Source organism: Kryptolebias marmoratus, linkage group LG13 (genome assembly GCF_001649575.2).
Source record: "Kryptolebias marmoratus isolate JLee-2015 linkage group LG13, ASM164957v2, whole genome shotgun sequence".
In the NCBI taxonomy this organism is placed as follows: domain Eukaryota; kingdom Metazoa; phylum Chordata; class Actinopteri; order Cyprinodontiformes; family Rivulidae; genus Kryptolebias; species Kryptolebias marmoratus.
This window is the reverse complement of record NC_051442.1, coordinates 23515214-23537600: the sequence shown is the minus strand read 5'-3', so window position 1 is coordinate 23537600 and position 22387 is coordinate 23515214. Positions and strand designations below refer to the sequence as shown.

Sequence of the window (22387 nt, the reverse complement as noted above, 5' to 3'; positions counted from 1 at the left end):
TGCATTGATTATGACTGTCTAATAATTATGGGATACTTTAAATCCATGTTGACAACACAATAGACAGAGATGCAAAAAAGCTGAATGATGTACTTCAAAACTTTGGTTTGACTCAACATGTCGACACATAATCTTGAACACACACTCTTGACTTGATTATCAGCAAAGATATAATTATCTCTAAAGTCTCTGTAATTGATGTCGCTCTGTCAGATCATTTTTCTGTTGTTTTTGATCAACATAGATTGAACATAGATTGATCATAGCTATGATCAATCTATGTTGACTCGCTTAGAAAAACAAATGTTATCACAAAACACATATCTATGCAGATGATACACAGCTCTATATTACGATGTCACCAGGTGACTCTGAGCCTATCCTAGCACTGAACAGATGCTTAGAACAAATCAATGCGTGGATGTGCCAAAACATTCTCCAGCTGAACAGAAACCAAATTGAAATGATTATATTTGAACCTAAAGAGGAATGATCATGAGTCAGCTCGCAGCTTCCGGTATTACAGCTAAAAACTAGTGATCAGGCCCGAAACCTGGGTGTAGTAATGGACTCAGATCTGAACCTTAAGGGACACATAAAAACAGTTACAAAGTCAGATTTCTACCACCTGAAGAACATCTCCAGAATTAAAGGACTAATGTCACAACAAGACCTAGAGAAAATTATGCATGCGTTCATGTTTAGTCGTCTCGATTACTGCAACAGCATCTTTGCAGGTCTGCCAAAAAAAATCAATTAGACAGCTGCAGCTGATCCAAAATGCTGCTGCTCGTGTTCTCACCAAGACCAGAAAAATAGAGCACATCACCCCGGTTTTAAAGTCTCTACACTGGCTCCCTATAGCTCAGAGAATAGACTTTAAAATACTTCTATTAGTTTATAAATCACTAAACGGTCTAGCACCAAAATACATTAAAGACTTATTATCGTCGTATCAACCCTCCAGAACACTCAGGTCTTCTGGTTCTGGTCTACTTTGTATCCCCAGAACCAGAACCAAACATGGAGAAGCAGCTTTCAGTTTCTATGCACCATCAATCTGGAACAAACTCCTGGAAAACTGCAAAACAGCCAAAACACTAATTACTTTAAATAAAGGCTGAAAACTCACCTGTTTAGAGCTGCCTTTGATTAGTAGTCTGCAAACAAATTCAAGTGTAAAGCTACTCTGAACAAAATATCTTAATACATATTGATCTTATGATTTTCATTTTTATGATTTTTTTTTTTCTTTGGATGATTGTAATGATGTTTTTTTTGATGATTATAATGTAATCCTACTGATATTTTTATTATGTAAAGCACTTTGAATGCCTTGCTGCTTAAATGTGCTATACAAATAAATTTTTACTTTACTTTTTTACTTTTACTTCACTATCTATACCTTTATTACAGAGCCAGGTTTCAACCTGGTGCTATGCTGCTTTACCTAAAAAAGGTTTGCTCAGTGTTTAAATAAATTGGCTGATTTCTCTCTATGTCGCCTTGATCTTTGATTCATGGCTCCTCCTCCATGGGGAAAAATAAATAATATGTATTTTTTTAAAGCCAAGCACCATTCCTTTTGCTGTGATCAATGACAGGACTAAGATACTGTGAGATTTCTAAATCCAGACTGACAAACAAGTGATGGCTAACAAACTGGGCATTTTGATGGCTGACAAACCATAGAGGTAAGGCAGTGGTGATAGATGTAGCAGTCAAAAGACTGTAATATAAAGAAGACGGAACATGAAAAGCTGGAGAAATACCAAGGGCTGAAAAATAAAATTGAGGATTAATGAAGAGTCAAGGCCTCAGTGGTACCAGTTGTCATCGTAGCCCCAAACTGGAAGAGTGGCTCCAACAGATCCCAGGAACATCATCAGAGATCTCTGTCCAGAAGAGCACAGTCCTAGGAACAGCTAAGATAGTGAGCAGAGCCCTCAAGCTCCCAGACCTCTGGTAGAGGACCTGAGCTTGAAGTGAAAGTGGAAACACCCATGTGGAACCCATAGGGCAAGCTGGTTGTTGTGTACATAAATACACACACAGAGGATGTTCTCCTGTATGAAGGAAGCACAGCAGCTGTGGAGATGATAGTGGCTGACACTGGTTAGCGAGGCCTCTTCCTATCTTTTTTTTCATAAAAAGTGGAGTTTTGCAAACCACTTTAGAAACACTGGGAGACAGAAAAATAAAACATTTTTTGTAGATTACATGTCTCATAACACTGTCAGGACGTGTAGACAGAGTGAGCAAAAATTGCCAAAAGTTATTTCTTTTGTTAATTAAATGACCAGGTTTTCATTAACTAAGTTAAGTCAGCTCTGGTTAAACACAACTCAAACATGTATGTAAAAATGCTCTTACCTCATCTCTTGCATGAAAGACTAAGTTGGTTCCATCGTTTACTCTTTAACAAAAGATAAAAAAAACAATGACTGTCAACTTTTTGTGTATACCACTTCATATGTTTTATAACAGTTCTGCATTAATATTTCACTTGTACAATATTCTGTGTTGTGCGTTTTCTAAAAGGGGAAAAAAGACTTTAGCGTTCATTGTCTTAGTACAATTAGGGAAATACAAAAATGTGCAAAAATCAGACAATAACAGTACAATTCTTACTGCAAAATGAAGACGTTTTTCTTCTTCTTGTATCCCATTGAAGGATCAAATGAGCAGTTACTGATGTCAACAGAGGGCTCCCCATTGTATGTTGTGGTGTGGTTCCTAGCATCCTTATAGAAGGTCAACATTCCGTCTTTCAGCACACAGTATACGTTCACCCAGGATTTACTGTAAAATCCAAAAGATGTGTTGCTGTATTATAAACTGAAGATGAATACAACTTATTAGGGAACTTAAAGGGTTAATAAGGTCATTTTTGAAGTGATGTTCTGTCAAATAGTTACCAGTCAGTTACAGAGCATGGAGTATTAATAAAAGCAGTCTTCATCCAGGATAGGCTAATGACTAGCCAAATGAGGGCCCTTTATTATTATTGCTTTTCAGGCTTAGAAAACAGCTCTTTTTCACAAACAACATATCAGTGTGAAAGAATGCTACATTAGGCAAAACTAAACCTCCACACTTTTGCACAACACTGTTTATGTCATATGGAGGGAAGACAGAGGCGAACCCAGAACACAAACTCATTTTACAAAAGGAAAACTAATTTATTAAAGTAAAATATAACAAAAACAAAAGGCTGGCGTGGCAGCAAAAATACAAACAAAAATCCAGAAACACAAGGCAAGGCATGGAACGAGGATGACAACAAGCATGGCAAGAAAAAGAGGAACGGAATGACCCAGTAACAAGTGACAAAACAGAGACCGGTTTTAAAGACAGAGGGAAAGATGATTATGGGATGCAGCTGTGGACTAAATGAGGATCAGGTGACGTGGGCGTGGCAGGCATGAATGGAAAACTACTGGGGAGGTGAATGGTGACAAGACAAGACATAAACACAGAGACCCAAAAAGACAACCAAACCAAATAAGACCAACAAGAAACCCCAAACAAAGAACAAAACACACCTACATTCATGACAGTTTAGTTTGTTTGTGTTTTCTAAATTGAACAATGTTCATATTGTCACAAATATGTATGTGCTAATGGTGCTGAGGTTGTTGAATGTATCAGTCTGCCTGATCGGCGTATCTACAGTACAATGGTTTACTCAACTGTTTGACAGCTTCAGCACCACTGGCATGTAACAATCTATCTATGCTTAGCACAAATACATTCACATAATTCAATTCAATTTATTTATATTGCACCAATTCACAACAAAAGTCATCTCATTGCACTGTACATAAACTTTCACATACATTATAAAAAGCCAGTTAGTAAAAGTTAACTATCTAAGGAAGCCAGCAGAATATGCTGAATCTTCACTTTGCAATCTCCCATCCTGAGCAGCATACTGGCAACAGTGGAAAGAAACAACTCCCTTTTAAAAGGAAGCAACCCCCAGTAGAACCAGCCTCAGGATGGGCATCTGCTTCGACTGACTGGGGTTTGAAAGGAAAATAGTAACACCAACATTGTCTGGTTGAGAAAACAACGACAAACTAAAAAGTCTACTGAATGTGTTAGTCTGCCTGATCAGTACTTCTAGTCAGTCCAAAGGTTCACTCAACTGCCGGTAGGCTGAGTTGTCCACAGTCTATCTATACTCAACACACATACTGTACATTGGCATAGTACCATGGATGTTAGTCATAGTTTTCTCAACCAAACAACTTTAACTGTGCCATGCAAAAGTCTAAAGGTTTATTATTAGCTGATGAAGCATTCTTTCACACCAGTATGACATTTTAGAGAAAGAGTTGTAAGTTTATAAAATAAAAATTAAGGAGCGCTTGTGGCTAGCCATCAGCCTAGAATGAATAAATCCAAAAAATGGTTAAAAACAAAAACAACTGGACTTCTATTCTGTAGCTGAAGATGTTGCGCTTCTCATTCTAGCGAAAATTTATGGTCAAAGCTGAAAAGGCATGTGCAAGCAAGGCAGCCTACAGACTTGGCTCACTTACACCAGTTCTGTCAAGAGGAATGGGTCAAAATTTCTGCCAACTACTATGAGAAGCTTGTGGAAGGATATCCAAAATGTTTGACCCAAGTCATACAGTTTAAGGACAATGGAACCAAATACTAATGAAGTATATTTAAACATTTGACTTTGAAGAAAGTAACAAAACTTGCCTTAAAAACATTCTCTCTCTCATTATTCTGGCATTTAGTAAATAGAAATAATTTAGAAAATCCTAATTGACCTAAGTTAGGAAAAGTGCTAACAGACTATAATGCGGGATGTGAAGAAAGCACCTTTGTGATGTTTGATTAGACAACTGAAACCAGTAAGATTGTCCAGATGTCTTACATTCGCTATGTCACTGAAAAAGGACTGAAGGAGCTTTTTTTAAGTTTGAGGATGTGACCATGGACAAATGGTCTGAGGATCTAGCTGCACAGACATTTTAATAGGGTTCAAGCAAAAATGAAGGAAAGCCATTTCACAAGCCTCCTTTGCTGTGCTCACATTGAATCTGGTGATGGTGCAGGCTGCCTCTAAGATTAAAGACAAGATTTGTTTTCCCTCATGGCTCTTTTAGGTTCACAAAAGTTTAGTTATTACACTGATCATTTCCCCAGTGCTGTGCTTTCAATTTTGATGGAGAGTTATGGTGCATATTTTGACCAGCCGTGTCTACACCGAACGAACACTTACTCATTTTTCTAACACAGTTTTTCCATTTTAGCTCGATTTTATTCTAATAAATAGTGACATGGTGGAATCTGCTGTGTGTTTTTGAACACTTAAAGTTAGTTTTGAATGATATTAGATTCTGTCAGAGACCAAATCTTTTATTTTTTCATTCTGATGCGTAAAACCTTAGAATTTAAATAATAGTATACTTTCTTTTTCCCATCACTCTAGTTATACATCATATGTGGTCTAAATAAAATTGTCTGTTATGTAAAAGAAATTGTCAACATTTGATGATGTATCTGTTTTTTCAAGGGGCATCCCATTTTGTAGATGAATATTTTACCACCACTCCTTGTGACTTTGAGTTAAGTTCAAAAGAGAAAGAGGTAGAGATAACACAAAAAAATGGATTTAGGTATATTTAGTTTACATTTAGTTTACGAAAATTATTCAAAGATTTCCAAGCCTTATGTAATTATTTATAGTTTTTAAAATGAAACAAAAATCATATAAAATGTTGTTTTATTATGCCAGATAAATGTACCTGTTGGGGCTTCTCTGTTGAGCTTCAAGGTCAGTGCTGGTGGCCTTTTTACGGTAGAGGAAGCCTTCGTTTTGAGCTGTGTGAGAAGGTGGCTGGGGTGTTGTTGGGGCACCAGTAGCTGGGGCTGAACGAGAACGGCGAGTTCCCTCAGGCTCTTTTGGACGCGGGCGCCTCCTTGGTTTGGGACGGTCTCGAGCACGGGGGCGTCCGTCAGAACGAGTCACAGGTGCTGAGAGACTGCTAGGAGGGCGATAAGGCTCTCCACGTGCCTAAAAAGGTCAATTAGGACAAAAGAAAATGTTAAATCAGATATTTTTATCCACTAAAACTTTGTGGTCTCAAGAGAACATGGGATGAAGATCTGCAGAATGAAATAACTATGGAGAAAGAAATAACAGGGGCCTGGTATAAAACATCTAGAGAAGTGCAGACCCATTTAATATATATATATATATATATATATATATATATATATATATATATATATATATATATATATATATATATAATCATACATAGACTCTATTGGACTCCTTGTAAAATGGCAAGATTAAAGCTCTGTGATTCTGAGATAGGCTGGAGATGTGAGAAGGACATAAGAACACCTTTACACATGCTATATGATTGTGAAAAGTTAAGAAGTCTTTGGGATAATATAATATTACTTATCAAGAAAGCATTCAGAATAGATTTACTTCGGAACCCCTCTCTATGTATTTTAGGTATAGTAACAGAAGGATGCGGACTGACACCCAAGCAAACATTATGGGGTAGATTAGCACTCATCACAGGGTGCATGATAGCCCTCAGACATGGAAAGCAAAAGACACTATTCTATTTAAGGAATTGGTGGGAGAAATGAATAAAATAGCCAGTTATGAACAGCTGATATTCAGGCTGAATAATCAGGAGGAAATATTTACAGAACTATGGAGCCCCTACATGAATCTTGTACAACATGGAGGAGAAGAGGAATGAGTTTGAGAGCTTTCTAAACAGATACAAATGAGAATGGCTTCCTCTTTTTCATAACAAGATATGAACTTTAGAGGGAAGGATGGGGGGGGAGTGACGCTGTAGGTGTCAACTATGTTTTTGTACATATTTAGTTTTTCCTGGGTTTTTTTTTGTGTCTCCAGTTTTTTACTTGGGTTTTTTATTTTGTATTTGTAAGGGGGAGGCTCCATCTTTGTTATATGCTTTCTAACGTTTGACTGTTTGTATACTAATTGTTAACTGGTTCTTATGTTGAAAAGCAATGAAAAAGAGAATAACAAAAAAGAAAATGTTAAATCAATCAGTGATGAAACATGAACATCACAAGAAGATAATGTATTTGAGATGTCTCACATGTGCTGCCTCTCTCTCCTGGACCTGTTCCACAATCTCTGCCATGGTGGATCTCTTCTCCCTATTGGGACAACAGAAGTAAGTCTTCTAAACAGCTGACATTGTTATCATGAAACCTTTAAAAATGCCACAGTGCTCACTAGACTAACTGTCAAGTCAAATTTTGTTAGGATTTTTAAATATTTACTATCAGCAGCCCTACTTGACATACCCTGAGCGTTTGTCAGAGCCATCCTTGACAGAGCCTTCCAGGTCACTTGAGTCCTGTCTCTGTAGCCTCTGCTTGTTGCTGCCCTCTTGCTCACTGGATGACTGTCTTTCCACACGCCTCCGGTAACGCTCCTGACGCACTATCAGCGGCAGCTCATTTAGCCTGGCTTGAATTTCCTGTTCACTGGAGGTCTGTCTTCCTAGTTTGTATTCTCTTTCTCGCCTCAGATGGTCCATCTGTGGATCAGAGCGACTGCCACGGGGATCCCTCTGGAGACGGCCATGAAGAAGTTCCAGTCCTGACTCTGGCCCCATCATGTCTGCCATTGGGATATCCCCAAACTGTTCTCGCTGCAGTCTGCTGGCTTCCAGAAGAGGGTTTATAGCTTTGTGTATATGATTGATCCTGGGCTGCATGAAGTCAGCTTTCAGGTGCTGCCATGCATATGCCATTTTAGGGTCCATGATGCCGCCACTCTGCATCAGGTAACCAGAGCTGCCTAGACTTCCACTGCTGTAATGATTTTGTGCCAAATAGCTTGAGCTTCCCAATCCACCACTGCCCTGATAATTCTGTGCCAGGTATCCAGAGCTCCCTTTATTAGGCTGTTGTGCCAAATACCCAGAACTCCCCATGTTAGGCTGTTGTGCCAAATACCCAGAGCTCCCCATGTTAGGCTGTTGTGCCAAATACCCAGAGCTTCCCATGTTAGGCTGTTGTGCCAAATACCCAGAGCTTCCCATATTAGGCTGTTGTGCCAAATACCCAGAGCTTCCCATGTTAGGCTGTTGCGCTAAATACCCAGAGCTTCCCATATTAGGCTGTTGCGCTAAATACCCAGAGCTTCCCATTGTAGGGTGCTGGCCCACATATCCTGAACTTCCCAAATTTTGTGATTGTGCCAAATATCCAGAACTGCCCATATTTTGTTGAGGCAGAAAGGCAGGGCTCCCTAGACCTCCACAGCTTGGCTGCTGAGCTATGTTACCTGAACTTCCTAACTTGCCACCAGCGAGGTGATTTTGAATACCACCCACACATCCAGTGGTCACTCCATAGTATCCAGAACTCTCTGCACTACCAGCAGTTTGGTGATTTATCCCATGGTAAATAGAGATGTCTGCTCCACCACTCTGAGATGCCGAGAAACCAGAATCATTTCCAGCTCCAGTTGCTTGCTGATTCATTCCAAGGTATGTAGTGTTTATCAACTTCCCAGTGGCCTGTTGATCTAGTCCGTGGTAGCCTGATCCATTTATTACTGCGTTATAGCCAGCTAGTGTTGTAGATAATCTCTGGGTTGAGGAGCAGGCACCCAAATCCAAACTGGCTTTTAAGGGTTTGGGTTCTAAATGAACTGGTATTGACTGCCTCAAGAAAGAAGAGGTAGCACTGTTTGAGGGAAAATTGGGAGTCAGACAAGATAATGGGAACATCCTTCGACTAGAGAGTGGAGTTGTCTTTTTGTCCTCCTCTTTTTTCTTCTCAGCCTATAAAACAAGATAAAAAAAATTGTAGATCAAGATGTACATAGATCAAGATAAATTACTTATGAGGTGATTGTTTGATGAAGCGGTAGTATAACAAATAACTCAAAACTCTGATATCTGAGTTTGTATGTTTTACTAAATTATAAACAATGTTGTATGAAAAGCGGATTGTTTGAGACTATACAACATGCATTCTTCATAAATCTAATTTAAGCTAAAAATTATGCGAATGGTGGCATCTGCAGATGTCTGCTAAGCAAACACAACATTCTATGGTCACGTTTTTTTTTCGAAAGCAGCATTCAATCGTGACTCCATCACACTGACTGAACATTCATCTACATTTAAGCTTACAGCGGAAAGCTGGCGAAGGGAGCTGAAGCGTTCTTTCCACGTTACAGCAGCCTTGCGGAAGGCCTCATGGCGAAGTATGAGCTGCTCAACCTCATCAGCTTGGGCATGGGCCTCTTCTCCCTCTTGCTTGGATGAGATCAGTGGCTCCTTAGCTTTGAGCCAAGCCTCTGCTTTTACTGTCTCCTGAGCAAACTGGAATTTTTCTTGTTCTGTAAGTAACAGTACACACAGCATGCTTACCATCACACCACGTTTTATCCTTAATGTATATTTATTCACATGTTTATCTGTGTCTTATACGGAATGTTTTTATGGATGGAATTGCAGAATAGGACATTAAACATAAAATTCACTGTAAAATGTGGATGTCACAAAATTTAAGTGTGGATTTTTTTTTAACAATCTACTGTAAGTGTTTTTCACATTTGACATTCACAATGAACAGGACTTTTTGGTCACTGTAGGCTTCTGTAGCCTCCTGTAGCTGCTTGTGATGGACGGAGGGGATGAGAGGGGAGGCAAGTAACAGAGAGTCAAGACAAAACAGTCTGCTGTAGGTGTCCAGAATTTATGACATTTAACACTTTGCACAAAGTTTATAGCCAAACAATATCCACGAACAACTTTTTAAGCAAGTTTTGTCAGCACATATTTGACTACAACAGCAAGAAACTGTTTACAACCAAATAGTCTTATCAAAACATACAGAAGTGAGCTAATGTTAGCTTTTAACTTTAGCTAACTCTTCTGCCTGAAATCACATCAGCAGAAGTGGAATGTGAGCTTGTTAAAAACTTTGTAGTTGTAGTGTGGAATAAGATATTCCACTATGAAAAAACAAAAATATTTCAGTCTCAGTTAAACTGAAACCTGTCCAGCAAATCTTCCAGCAAAACAATGCTTCCTCTTCTTCCTCAAATTAAATATCACACAATTATAATAAAATACAATACTTTTTTTGCTTTATTTTATGTACTAACTACAACCTCAATTCTAAAAAACTTAAGAAATTGTGTAAAATTCAAATTAAAACAGAATGCAATGATTTGCAAATCTCATAAACTCATATTTTATTCACAATGGAACATAGTAAACATATCAAATTTTTAAACTAAAAAATTGTACCACTTTTAGGAAAAAGTAACGTAATTTTTAATTTGATGGCAGCAACACATCTGCAGTCAAATTCAAAATGCTTTTTGTTGTCACAGTGGAAACCGGGACAACAAAATAAATAAAGGAAAATGAAGGAAACAAACAACCATTCACTCTCTCACTCACACCTTGGGACAATATAGAGTTACCAATTAACCTAACATGCATGTTTTAGTCTGTGGGAGGAAACCAGAGTTCCTGGAAAAACTAAAGCATGCATGAAAAGAACATGTTAACTCCACACAGAAAGATCCTCCAGCCTTTTTTCTGTGAGGCAACAGCTCTAATCACTGCACAACCGGGCCACCCTGGTTAAACAAACTGAAATTATAAATTCCTTTTGGAAACAACAAATGCCATGTTCTCCATAATAAAGAGAAGAGATCATCCAACTTGTTATTAGCACACAGTTTAAAAGCCTGCCTCTCTGATGGTATGAGGGTGCATTAATGCCTATGACATGGACAGTTTACACATCTGGAAAAGCACCATCAATTCAGATGTTGTTTTCAGGCAAGAACTTGCATATATTTCAGATTTGCAAATCATTGCATTCTGTTATTATTTTTATTAAACTATTTTTATAATGTCCCAATTTTTCAGAAATGGGGTTGTATGAAATATGTGATTGTTAAGCTTATTTGTGCAGCACTTTATTTTTACAGAAGGAATTTTTTTTTCTCTATTCTCACACATATACTATATATATATATATTTATATATATATATGTGTGTGTGTGTGTGGGGGGGGGATTATTCTGTTTTGTGATAAATTTTGTGGTCATGCTATTTCTTGTTAAATTTTAATAATCCACCATATGATAGATCACTTTATGATAAAAAATATGGTTCCATTCCATCATAAAACATGGAATTCAGAAAAAAACAAAACAAAAAAACAGAATTTGGGAAAAATACATCGAATTCCATAGAACCCTGTTTATGTGTTCGATCATATCTGGGATGTCAGTCTTTCTGTTGCGGTCAGGATCAAGATGAATGTGTCATGTCAACTCAGAGTTACAGGACAAGCAGCAATAAATTTATTATATTTTCAGCCAATTATATGTTCATCTGAGTATTGTGTGAATTAGTGTATCAGTTTTGTCTATTTACTTACTGCACTGTAACCTTTCCTGGTGTTTGTCCCATTTTTCCACTAGATCCTTCTGCTTAGTCAAAAGACAATCCAACTTCTCCTTTATCTGTTGCGACAAGTATATGGTAGAAATGAATACAACAACATTTTGCAGTGTCTTAAAGACTTAATAGTAGAACATTTGGGGTGTCTTTTTTACGTGTGTTTGTAAAATTGTACTGTTTGTTATCTGACCTCCTCTGATGCAGGGTTGCCTGCAGCTATCAAAATCTTGCCAAGATCTGCACACTGTTGTATGGTCTTGCTGCGACCATCTATTTTGGCTTTCAGCTCCTGGTGTTGTTTCATCATCACTTCCAGAGCTGTCAGATCCCTGAAGATGGATGGATCCATTAATTTCAGTGAGAATAATTAAATATGGTATGTGAATTCTAACATTTGCAGAGCATAAAGTGACATTAACTGCCAAATTCTGCAGTTAATGTCTGAAAACTCTAAACCTAAGTTATTTAATACAAACAACAAATACATAAACAATAGCTATATTCCTAAACACCACACATGCATATGTTTTGTCATGGTTATAAGTCCTTTACTGCTACAGGTTCAAACCATCAGCCGATAATAAAATCTAGACATCTGACAAGAACCCGGAAGTTGAAGCCGGAACAAAACCAGCGCCCCCATATCCTGATCCCAATACAAGGTTTACGTCCTTCCCCCTCTAAGTTAACAAATGAAACATTGCCCTTGTTAAAAAAATAAAAATACATCTCAGATAATTTTTTCAGGTGTTGACTTGTTAATATACTTATCAGGCTGCTGTAATTTTAAATATTTATTTTTCCTAACACATTTAGCTTTAATTAGTTATTTTATGATTAAACGAAATGTCATGTAACACTTTGATTGTGTGCAGAGAAAGTAGGCAGGACCTAAAGACCCACATTACTATAGTTCCAAAATTACAACATGGCAGTTCTGCTGGCTTCAATTCCCAAGAACTCAAAAAGGTGGGAACACGACATCTACGGTTGATGGCTCACACAATTACCAATTTACTGACATGCTAAAAAGGTTCAAGCCAAATGTTTAAAGTGTGAAAAGCTGTAAGCCTTGAAAAAATCTTTTAAAAAATGGTAAAATGGACTGTACTTTTATAGTGCCTTTCTAGCCAACCAGGCCACTCAAAGGACTTCACAACAAAATCTGTCCTCATTTACCCATCCACACACACATTACTACATGTCTACAAAGCTAATCTGAATGAATCATTCTATAGAGTCTAATTAGTGCTTTAACCTCCATTCATACACCGTTTGGGGGGACACACTGGAGGAACGAGGGGTTCAGCGTCTTGCCCAGGGAGACTTCGACATATGACTCCTGCCAGGAATTGAACCTCCAAGTCTCATTGTAGGACAACTGCTCTAACAAATGATCCACAACCACCCTTTTTAATTCTTTCAAATTTTGAGATGTTGTAACCACAAACCTCAAAGTATTTTACTGGGATTATATGTGACAAACCAACAACGTAGCACAAGACTATAAAGTGAAAGGAAAATGATTCATTGTTTCCAAAGTTTTTTACAAATAAAAATATAAAATGTGTGGCGTGCATTTATATTCCACCCCTTCTTAGTTTATACTTTGTAGAGCCACCTTTGCTGCAATTTTAACTGCAAACTTTTTGGAAAGTTTTGCACATACAGCTTTGTACGCTTTTTTTTTGCAAAACAGCTTATGATCAGATTGAATGGAGAGCGTCTGTGAACAGCAGTTTTCAGGTCCTTCTACAGATTCTCTTTTGGATTTTGGTCTGGACTTTCACTGGTCTATTTTAACATATAAATATGTGTTCCATTGTAGTTCTGGCTGGGTGTTTGGGTTGTTGTCCTGTCTCAAATCTCAAGTCTTCTGCAGCCTCTGACAGGTTTTCTTCAGGATCGTCTTGTATTTAACTCAATCCATCTTCCAATCAACTCTGACCAGTTTCTCTATACCTGCTGAGGAAAAGCATCCTCACAGCACGATGCTACCACCATGTTTCACAGTTGGGATGGTGTGTTAAGGGTGATGTGCAGTGTTTGTTTTTTCACCACACAGTGTTTTACATTTAGGCCAGAAAGTTCATATTGGTCTGATCACCTTCTTCCACATGTTTGCTGTGTTCCCTACTGTTTGTCAAACTTTAAACAGAACTTCCCATGGCTTTCTGTCAACATAAGCTTTCTTCTTATCACTCTTCCGTAAAGGCCAGAGGTCTCATTTCTAAAATTGGCAAAACAGGGCATGAAACTTGCGTATGTCCCTTTCCACGTGATCTATAAAACACAAACTTGACGAGAAAATGTGTAACCCCTCACGCAAACTCTGAGCCATGTGTACCATATACGTTTGTTTTGGAGACAGAAAACTGGCCACACAGATGGTGAAGTGGTGAAGTGGGGAACTGAAGTCACACTGCATCATGATTCCTCTCAGGTATTTAATTTCACTCCATAATCAAACTTTGATCTTAGCTCAATTTTATCATAAGCTTTCAAAACAGCAGTGTTATTTATGCTGCCAGTGAGCATAAATAACACTGCTTTCAAATAGGACCTTTCAAAGGACCTTTCAAATAAAAAACGCGTTTAAGCCATCTTCAATCTTAAATGAAAGTTCACGCAACATTTCAAATTTTTCTCCCCATCGCATTTCTCTCCCTGGATGATCACCAGGGTGATGTGTACCACAGATTAACACACGAGAAGAGAGTGGCTCCCCCCTCAGGTGCTGCCTCCTAACCCCCTTTCCAAACCTCCAGAGCGCGGAAGAATGCTGCTCACACCTGTGCGCTTCCTTGCGGGTGCACACCCAATCAGTTTTTGGCAGACCATCACTTATCGGCACAACACCGGTCGTCCTTCTTCTCTACCTCATTCACCAATACATCAATTTCTGCTTCGGTAAAATTTTGTTTCTCTTTTCTCCGTGGTTCCTATTGGTAACCATGAAATAACATTGATCAGCTGGCTGATTTAAATACACCTTCACATTCATGAGGCGCTTTGCATTGACCATTTATGGTTGAATATAGGTGTGTGGAGGGCAGAACCTGAGGTGGGACATTGTGAGCAAAATTTTAGGTACAGGTGTGATTTAAAAAGGGAAATTGCTTGCTTGAACATGGTTTAATAAATCTGAACTTTTTGGCGTACGTAATTTTTGTCTTTTGAGCATATGTACACTTTTAATATGAATCCTTCGCAATCTTTTATAAATTAGAGCTCAGATTTGTGGAGTATATGAATAACGGTTGCACTGTGGACAGATTGTCCCACCTGAGCTGTGAATCTCTGTAACTTCACCAGAGTTACCATGGGCTTTTTGGCTGCTTCTCAGATTAATTTTCTTTTTGGCTGGTCTCTCAGTTTAGGTGAACGGCCATGTCATGGTGGTTTTGCAGTTGTGTAATTATATTTCCATTTTCATATGATGAATTGAACAGGGACTCCATGAGATATTAAAAGCTTGGGATATTGTTTTATAATCTATCTATGCTTTAAGCTTCTCAGCAACTTTATCCCTGACTTATTTGGTGAGTTCCTTGGTCTTCATGATGCTGTTTAATCAATAATGTTCTGTAACAGACCTAGGAGGCCTCCACAGAACAGCTGGATTCACAGTAAAATTAGGTGAATTCTGATAACAACTGGTTACAAAGGCACGCCACACTCAGATGTTTATTTGAAAATCATGTATCATTTTCATTCCACTTCACATTTATGCACTACTTTGTTTTGGTCTATCACATGAAATAAGTTCAGGCAGTATAAATACTCTTTCAGAGCACTGCTTATAGTGGAGCCAGTTTGAGAAAGAAGTCATACTGTGAATTGTATATCCTTTTATTAGCTTTAATAATAATAAAAGAAATAAAAAAGAAATTGAAATGATAAAAGTAGATCTAGTTTGCCTATTTGCCTCACACTAAACAGCTATCAAACAAGAACACGGAGTCATTCAGTTTAAGAACATGCAGTTTTGTATTTACACTGCAAATTTTGTACATCTCATGAGAAAAGAGGGTGCACAGAACAACAAGAATTACCTTGGTTCATCCCATCTTATTTGACCCATGATGCCTTCCATCCACATTAGGTTTTCTCGCACCACAGAGAAGAACTGCACCTTGTCGGTTACTGAGGTCACCTGGATACGACTGGCCTCACAAGAACTCAGCAGCTCCTTCCATGCCTCCATCACTTCCTGTTCCTTCACCACGATGGCCTCAGCCTTCTCACCAGCATAGATGGTCCTCAGCTGGGCAGCATTCTCTTGCAGCTGCCTCACCTACACAAAAAGAGAAGAATGATGGTTAGTTGCTAAATCTCTTGAACAGGGGAAAAAGTGCTTGTACAAAAAACAAGACACATTGCTACTACCACACCAGATTTTAGGACAGTATCTGTAAAATTCACTGAGTCATAGCCATTTTTGTGTAGACTAAGGTTCATTAACTGTGGTGGCCATCTTGCATCAAGTTGACTTCAAAAGTTAATCAGTTGTAGATGTCAACCCAATTATTACTTCCTGTAAGTTTTATTAAAATCTGTTCAGTGATTCATGAGATATTTTAAAAAAAATAAACACACACACACACATGCAAACACACACAGACACGAGCAAAAACATTATTGCTCCACCTTTGACCTTGGCAGCAGGTGATAATAAGCAGATTGTACACTGCACAACTGATTCACAGTGTGGAGTTCTTTCACTTGCCTGTGCAACTAGCAGTTGAAGGGCATGCTCGAAGGAGTGCATGAGTCTCTGCAGGGTAGCTGGATTGGTGATGTTGACCTGGCACGCCCTCACCTCTGGCAGCTGCTTCATCTTACCTGTAATCTGAGCTGAGACCTACAACACAGGGGAGCGTCATCAATAAAAACAGAATCCTCATATTGTGGCTAGACCATCTGACTAAAGAGTCCAACTGCAGGCACCAATCTGAGGTTTGGCCTCTCTCAGGCTTATTCTGGTTGATGCATGGGCAGAATTATTAGCATATATACTTCAGTTCACACATGCGCAGAACAGGATTCCAAGCTTTTGCACCTTGTGTAATTGTATTTTAATTAATCTCTAATACACCACTGAGAATTTTTAAAATGGCCTGAATGTGTCAGATCTTGAAGTAGCTACTACTTAGTAGTATGACCTAAAAATTGCAGTTATAATCTGTTTTTTGATACATCAGGTTGTGAACACAAAGGATTCTGAGTCATTTTATAAATGTCGAAAATAGATGATTATTTGATGTTAATGTCCTGCAAAAGTCATGAAGTTCAACGTTTATGGCATGCAGACTCATGACTAAAGACTCAATATCAAGATACAAGCAACACCTTCTGCATTATTTGAAAGGAATTCTATGAAATTTAAGGGAATAATGACTATCACAACAGCTACACTATATGGAATTTGTGTACATGTTTCTACTCAGAGGAGGAGAAAACCTGTTGGTTGCTGCTGCCACTGCTAAAGGTAGTATCTCACTGGGCTGCAACTGCTGGAGACTAGTTGGTGAGCAGTATTTATGAAGGAGTCTTCAGAATGTCTTCAGATGTTTGCAGCATGGTGCAATGTAGGTAACAAATAATCTGTATAGCTTAGAATACAGTTTTAGAGCTGCAAACATGAAAATAAGCCATTATTTCCAAAAACTGTCCATGCAAAACATAGCACAGGGCTCACTGACTATTTTTTAATAACCTTTGAGTTTACATTGACTGACTACACAGCCACTGAGAGTAAATTTCATTATAGTAGATGTCTATCAGAGAATGCTGCAACTAAATTTAAAGAATCTCTTTAATTATTTTCCTGTGTTTTGAGGAGTAATGCAATAGAGAGCAGCAATTTATCTTGTTGATAATATTACAACTTCAATACAACATCTCATGATAAAATATCCCACTTTTGGATCTGCTTAATTTGTCTCTAATAACTGGTTATGTACAACAGACCTTTTAGTTTGCTGTAGTTAAACCTTTACTTAAGCCCAATCTTGATTCAGGAGATCTGGCCAATTGTAGACCTATATCTAATCCCCCATTTGTCTCAAAAATTCTTGAGAAAATAGTTTCAAATCAATTGTGTGAACATCTGGTTGGAAATAATCTATTTGAGGAGTTTCAGTCAGGGTTTAAAGCTCATAATAGCACAGAAACAGCACTAATGATATTCTCATGGCCTCAGACAGTATGTCCATACTTGTCCTGTTAGATCTCAGCGCTGCATTTGATACAGTTGATCACAATATTCTATTACAGAGGCTTGAACATGATATTGGGATTACAGGAACAGCTCTAAAATAGTTTTAAATTATAGTTATTTGATAGATTCCAGTTTGTAAATATTAATAATGAATTTTCTTCTTACACTAGTTTGTCATGTCATGCTCAGGATGGGAGACTGTGACGAAGAGAAGATTCAGCACAATCTGCTGGTGTACTTAGATTACTTTTACTGATTGGCTATTTAATGTATGTGAATGTTTTTGTACAGTGCCTTGAAACGATTTTTGCTGTGACTTGGGACTATATAAATAAACTGAATTAAATTGAATTGAATTCAATATACCTATAAATTGTTTGAAAATAGAGGATAGAAATAAAGTAATATTTCAATCCCATTTGTTAATATTGATCTGATACAGTACCAATGTTAGTATTGATAATTTTAATATTTGGATTGATCTGCACGCACCTACTTTGGACTGGCAGGCCTTCAGAGCGAAGGGACCTCAGAGTGACTTGAGAGTCTGCAGCCATCCAGTATGCTTTTGTGACAGACACTGTACGCCTGAAAAACAGTCTGATCCTTGTTTTGACTGTACCTCTTTGCAGTCAGTGAAGAACTTGTGCAGTTGGTGTGACGCTGCCAACATCTGCCTGCGGGTCTCCATTAGCTCCAGGAGGTCGGCCCACGACTCATTAAGACCATCTTTCCACTCAGCAATGTTGGCTGCATCAGAGTGACCGCAGTCAATCATCTCATTCACCATTTTGTTCACCTGCTCCATGCGCTGCTCGCCAATGCTGAAGGTTTCTGAGACAAACTTTGTGAACTTCTCCTGAAGTACCTAAGGGACACACAATACACACAACCTTACAGAACCACAGCTAATCAACTTTAGCAAACCCGAAAATAACTATAACTATAACTCAGGCTATAACTAACTAAGTTTTACAGATATTTTGCTACAATTTGATGTGGTGGGAGCAGAGAGTCATCCACAATACATACTCTGAGCTCTAACATGTTGCAGGAGATCTCGGAATATTGCATAAAATTGTAAATATCATTTTCAAGGTTTGACCTAAACTGGTGTAACCATCTTTTCTAAACATAAAATGATCTTAGCCTTAAATTCTGGTATGTAAGGTGGCAGGTGATAGGCAGGAGATATCAAGGAATGCTATGCTTTTAATTGTTTGTGCATTTAACACAAATAGTAACTAGAAGCACTTGGAGATCGCAAACATTCACCAAGGCTGTAGCATCATGAAAAACTAGTCAGATCAACTGAACCAACTGAACCAATACCAAAAACAAAACCTTGGAGAAAATAATACAGTGACAATGAGTTCTGTAAATTATCTGTATGACAGAATAAATTTTCCATTATAATCCCATAATGAAAATATCAATAATAACAAATCATTTAAATTTTCAATAATCTGGATTAGATTAATATAATACAATAGTATGCAATATAAAATTTTCAACTACAAATGATTACAGTGTGTCTGAAATGTGACCCAACTTAGAAACAAGCAGTAAAATGAATAAATTAGCATGCAAATATGAATTGTTTTTATTTTGATTACAAGTAATGCTGATGAAATTGTCTGTCAACTTGGGGCTCAAAGCTTGGCCACTTGGTTCGCTTATGCCTCAAGCCGGCTATGGCTGAGACTGAACTCCAACACATATTCTGAGAACTGCCAATTTGCACATGGTGTTAAAATTTTGCCATTAACTATTTGGACTCAACTCTGGTCTGTTAGCAAAATACCTCATGAACTAGTGGACTGATTTTAATGACACTTTCAAAAAGCAGTTATTTGATGTTTAACTTCAACTGATTAACTGTTGGCATCAACTTGATTTAAGATGGCAGCCGGAGTTATTTTACCTCAGCAAACACAGAAATGGCTATAACTCACTTACTTTTACATATATAGAGTTAAAGTTTTGGGTGGTAGTAGCTGAGAGTCATAGTAAACAAAATAAAGTGCTTTCAGATCACAAAGTAAAAGGACAGCTAAAAGTTCCTGAATGTTAGAGAAGAGTTAGGTTTAAATGCTTTTTCCTACCTCCTTTTGAACATGGTAAGTACTCATTGACTATTATTGTATTTTAATAAGAATTAGAATCACATTTATTAATGAATTAGCATAAAGTTTTGTCTTTGGTTTTTCTTAATTTTGCTGTACTATTTAAACAAGTTTAAAATAAAAGCCAATCAATCAAAGGTTGCTGTTTAAAACTTTGGCATGCAAGGCATTGGACCATATGCATTCCTTTAAGGCACAGGTGTCAAACTCCATTCCTCTAGGGCCACTCTCCTGCATGTTTTAGATGTGTTCTTGCTGCAAAACACCTGGTTTAAATGAATGACTTGCAGACGTGCTTCTGGAGAACTTGATTTGGTGAGGAGGTAATTAAACCATTTGAATCAGGTGTGTTGGAGCAGAAAAACCTAAAACTCCCAGGACAGTGGCCCCTGAGACCTGGAGTCTGACACCCATGCTTTAAGGAATGCTACCTTCATTTTCCTTTCACTTTCCCCAGGTAAAACAAACACAGCATGCTGATTCACTGACCGTTACATCCTCTAGGTCTTTGCCCAGGTCAGTGGAACTTGCCACTGCCTCACGCTCAGTGATCCACTTCTCTAGCTCCTCTACTTCCTTGTTAAGTTGATAGAGCCAGTACTGTTGCTCCAGTTTGGTCTTTCTGTGCTCCACCATGTCTTTGAGTGACACATACAGCCGGTCTATGTGAGATTGCTGCTTTGTAATCTGCTCACTGTTAAAACAATGAAATAAAATAAAATAAAACAACCACAATAAAGTAAAAAATAGTTGTCCATGCATATTTGATCCGGTACAGAAATCGCTATGCATTAAAATAAAATAAATTAAATTTGCAGGGTTCAAGCCCCACCTTTCCGGGTGTCCCAGTTCCAGTAAACGCTGGCATTGCTGGGACAGCATGCCTACTGTCTCTGCATAGGTTTCCACTGTTTGCTCCAGAGCCAGGTGGGCCTTCAGTAGCTGCAGGGTACTTGCCTCATCCTGAAATAACGTTAAAATACAGTGCCTATAAAAAGTATTCATACCCCTGTTTTTTTTTTCTTTTTTTGCTGTCATAAATCAGTCATGGTCAATATAAATTGGCCTTTTTAAACCAAAAGTAAAAAATTAAAAAAATAAAAATAAAAAAATTAAAAAAAAACCTTTAATGTCAAAGTGAAATAAAATTTAAATCAAGTAATACCAGTTAAACAGAAATATGTACGGTAAAATAAATGACTGCATAAATATTAACCCTCTTTAAAGTGACTGTACTAATTAAACTCAGAGAAACAATTATTGAAAATTACAAGTCAGGGGATAGATCCAAAAGGATTTCCAAGGCCCTAAACGTCCCCAGGAGTTCTGTTAGATCCATCATCAGTAGATAGAAGGAATATGCGACATGTGTAAATCTACCAAGAGCAGGCCGTCCTCACAAACTGAGTGACTGTGAAGAAGGAGAATAGAGAGAGACCACCAAGACACCTGGGAGCTCTCTGAAGGAATTTCAAGCTTCAGCAGGTGAGATGGGAGAGACTGTGCTACAACACAGTTCTTTTGCATACAATATCAGATTGTATTACAGGATTTCCTTGTATTTTGTGGCATTCATTTTCCCCTCTAACTTTACAAGCCCTCCAAGGCCAGCAACCAAGAAGCACTTGACCATAAAGTCTTTCACATATTGTTTGGCAAAAATCTAGTCAAGATTTAATCTGAGTTTTCTTCAACAGTGTCTTTTTCTTTGTCAACCTGATCAACAGTTGTTGTAGCTGTGTCTCTGCCATCTCAGCTGGTGAAGCTTGGAGCTTCCAGGTGTCTTGATGGTGTCCCTCTCTATCCTCCTTCTTCATAGTCAGTTTATGACGACAGCTTGCTCTTGGTAGATTTACACGTCCCATATTCCTTCCATGTCTTGATGATGGGTTTGATGATCAGATAAAGAGCTTGAGGAATAACTTAAAAGTTTATTAGGACAAGAAAGCAAAATAAATTCTGTCATGGTAGCAAAAAGACTGACAAAAACACAAAGAAGGATCTGTCTGAGCATGTAAACACCTCAATGATGGCTTACTAACAAACTGAATTTGAAGAGAATTTAAAGACGGGCTGATGAGAGATTGGGAACAGGTGACTAATTACTAAGCAGAAATAGGTGAAGATGGGTGTGGTAGAGTCACAATGGAAACGTACTATGGGGAGGGAGTGGCTAATAGCACAGGGAGAACACAGGGAGCTAAACTAAACACACTAAAATTTTTATAGGCACTGTACATTGAATGACATGTTCACTGTGATGTTGATCTATACTAGAAAATCCTTGTATATAATACTTATATTTATCTTGGGCTTCTTGAGCTATCTTTTCATTATGCTGCTAGTTATGACGGCTTAGACTGCTGGATGACAAAACTGGCCACACTTCCTGACTCTGCAGTTGTCTTTACTTGTTCTTCTCTCGATGTTTGCATTTGTAATTATTTCTATCAATAACCTGTATATTTCTTTGTTTTCCTCTAATACAGTGTTTCTCAACCTTTTTTGGGTCAGCGCCCCCTATCCATTATCCAGGCCTCTTACCCCCCCCCCCCCCCCCCCCCCCC

At 38.1% G+C, this 22387-nt stretch overlaps 1 protein-coding gene across 2 annotated transcripts in view; it reads right to left on the bottom strand.

Moving 5' to 3' along the window:
* The window catches only part of sptbn4a (spectrin, beta, non-erythrocytic 4a), a 78353-nt gene that overhangs the window by 6876 nt on the left and 49090 nt on the right, over window positions 1-22387 (bottom strand). For both annotated transcript variants that reach the window (XM_017439893.3, XM_037979121.1), the window contains 13 exons: window positions 20653-20783; window positions 20310-20514; window positions 18317-18562; window positions 16201-16335; window positions 15527-15768; window positions 11662-11800; window positions 11449-11533; window positions 9174-9382; window positions 7330-8819; window positions 7119-7179; window positions 5769-6037; window positions 2632-2802; window positions 2374-2416 (listed from right to left, as the gene is read on the bottom strand). In XM_017439893.3, the coding sequence (XP_017295382.1) occupies window positions 2374-2416; window positions 2632-2802; window positions 5769-6037; window positions 7119-7179; window positions 7330-8819; window positions 9174-9382; window positions 11449-11533; window positions 11662-11800; window positions 15527-15768; window positions 16201-16335; window positions 18317-18562; window positions 20310-20514; window positions 20653-20783 (3426 nt within the window). The remainder of the gene's footprint in view (window positions 1-2373; window positions 2417-2631; window positions 2803-5768; window positions 6038-7118; window positions 7180-7329; window positions 8820-9173; window positions 9383-11448; window positions 11534-11661; window positions 11801-15526; window positions 15769-16200; window positions 16336-18316; window positions 18563-20309; window positions 20515-20652; window positions 20784-22387) is intronic.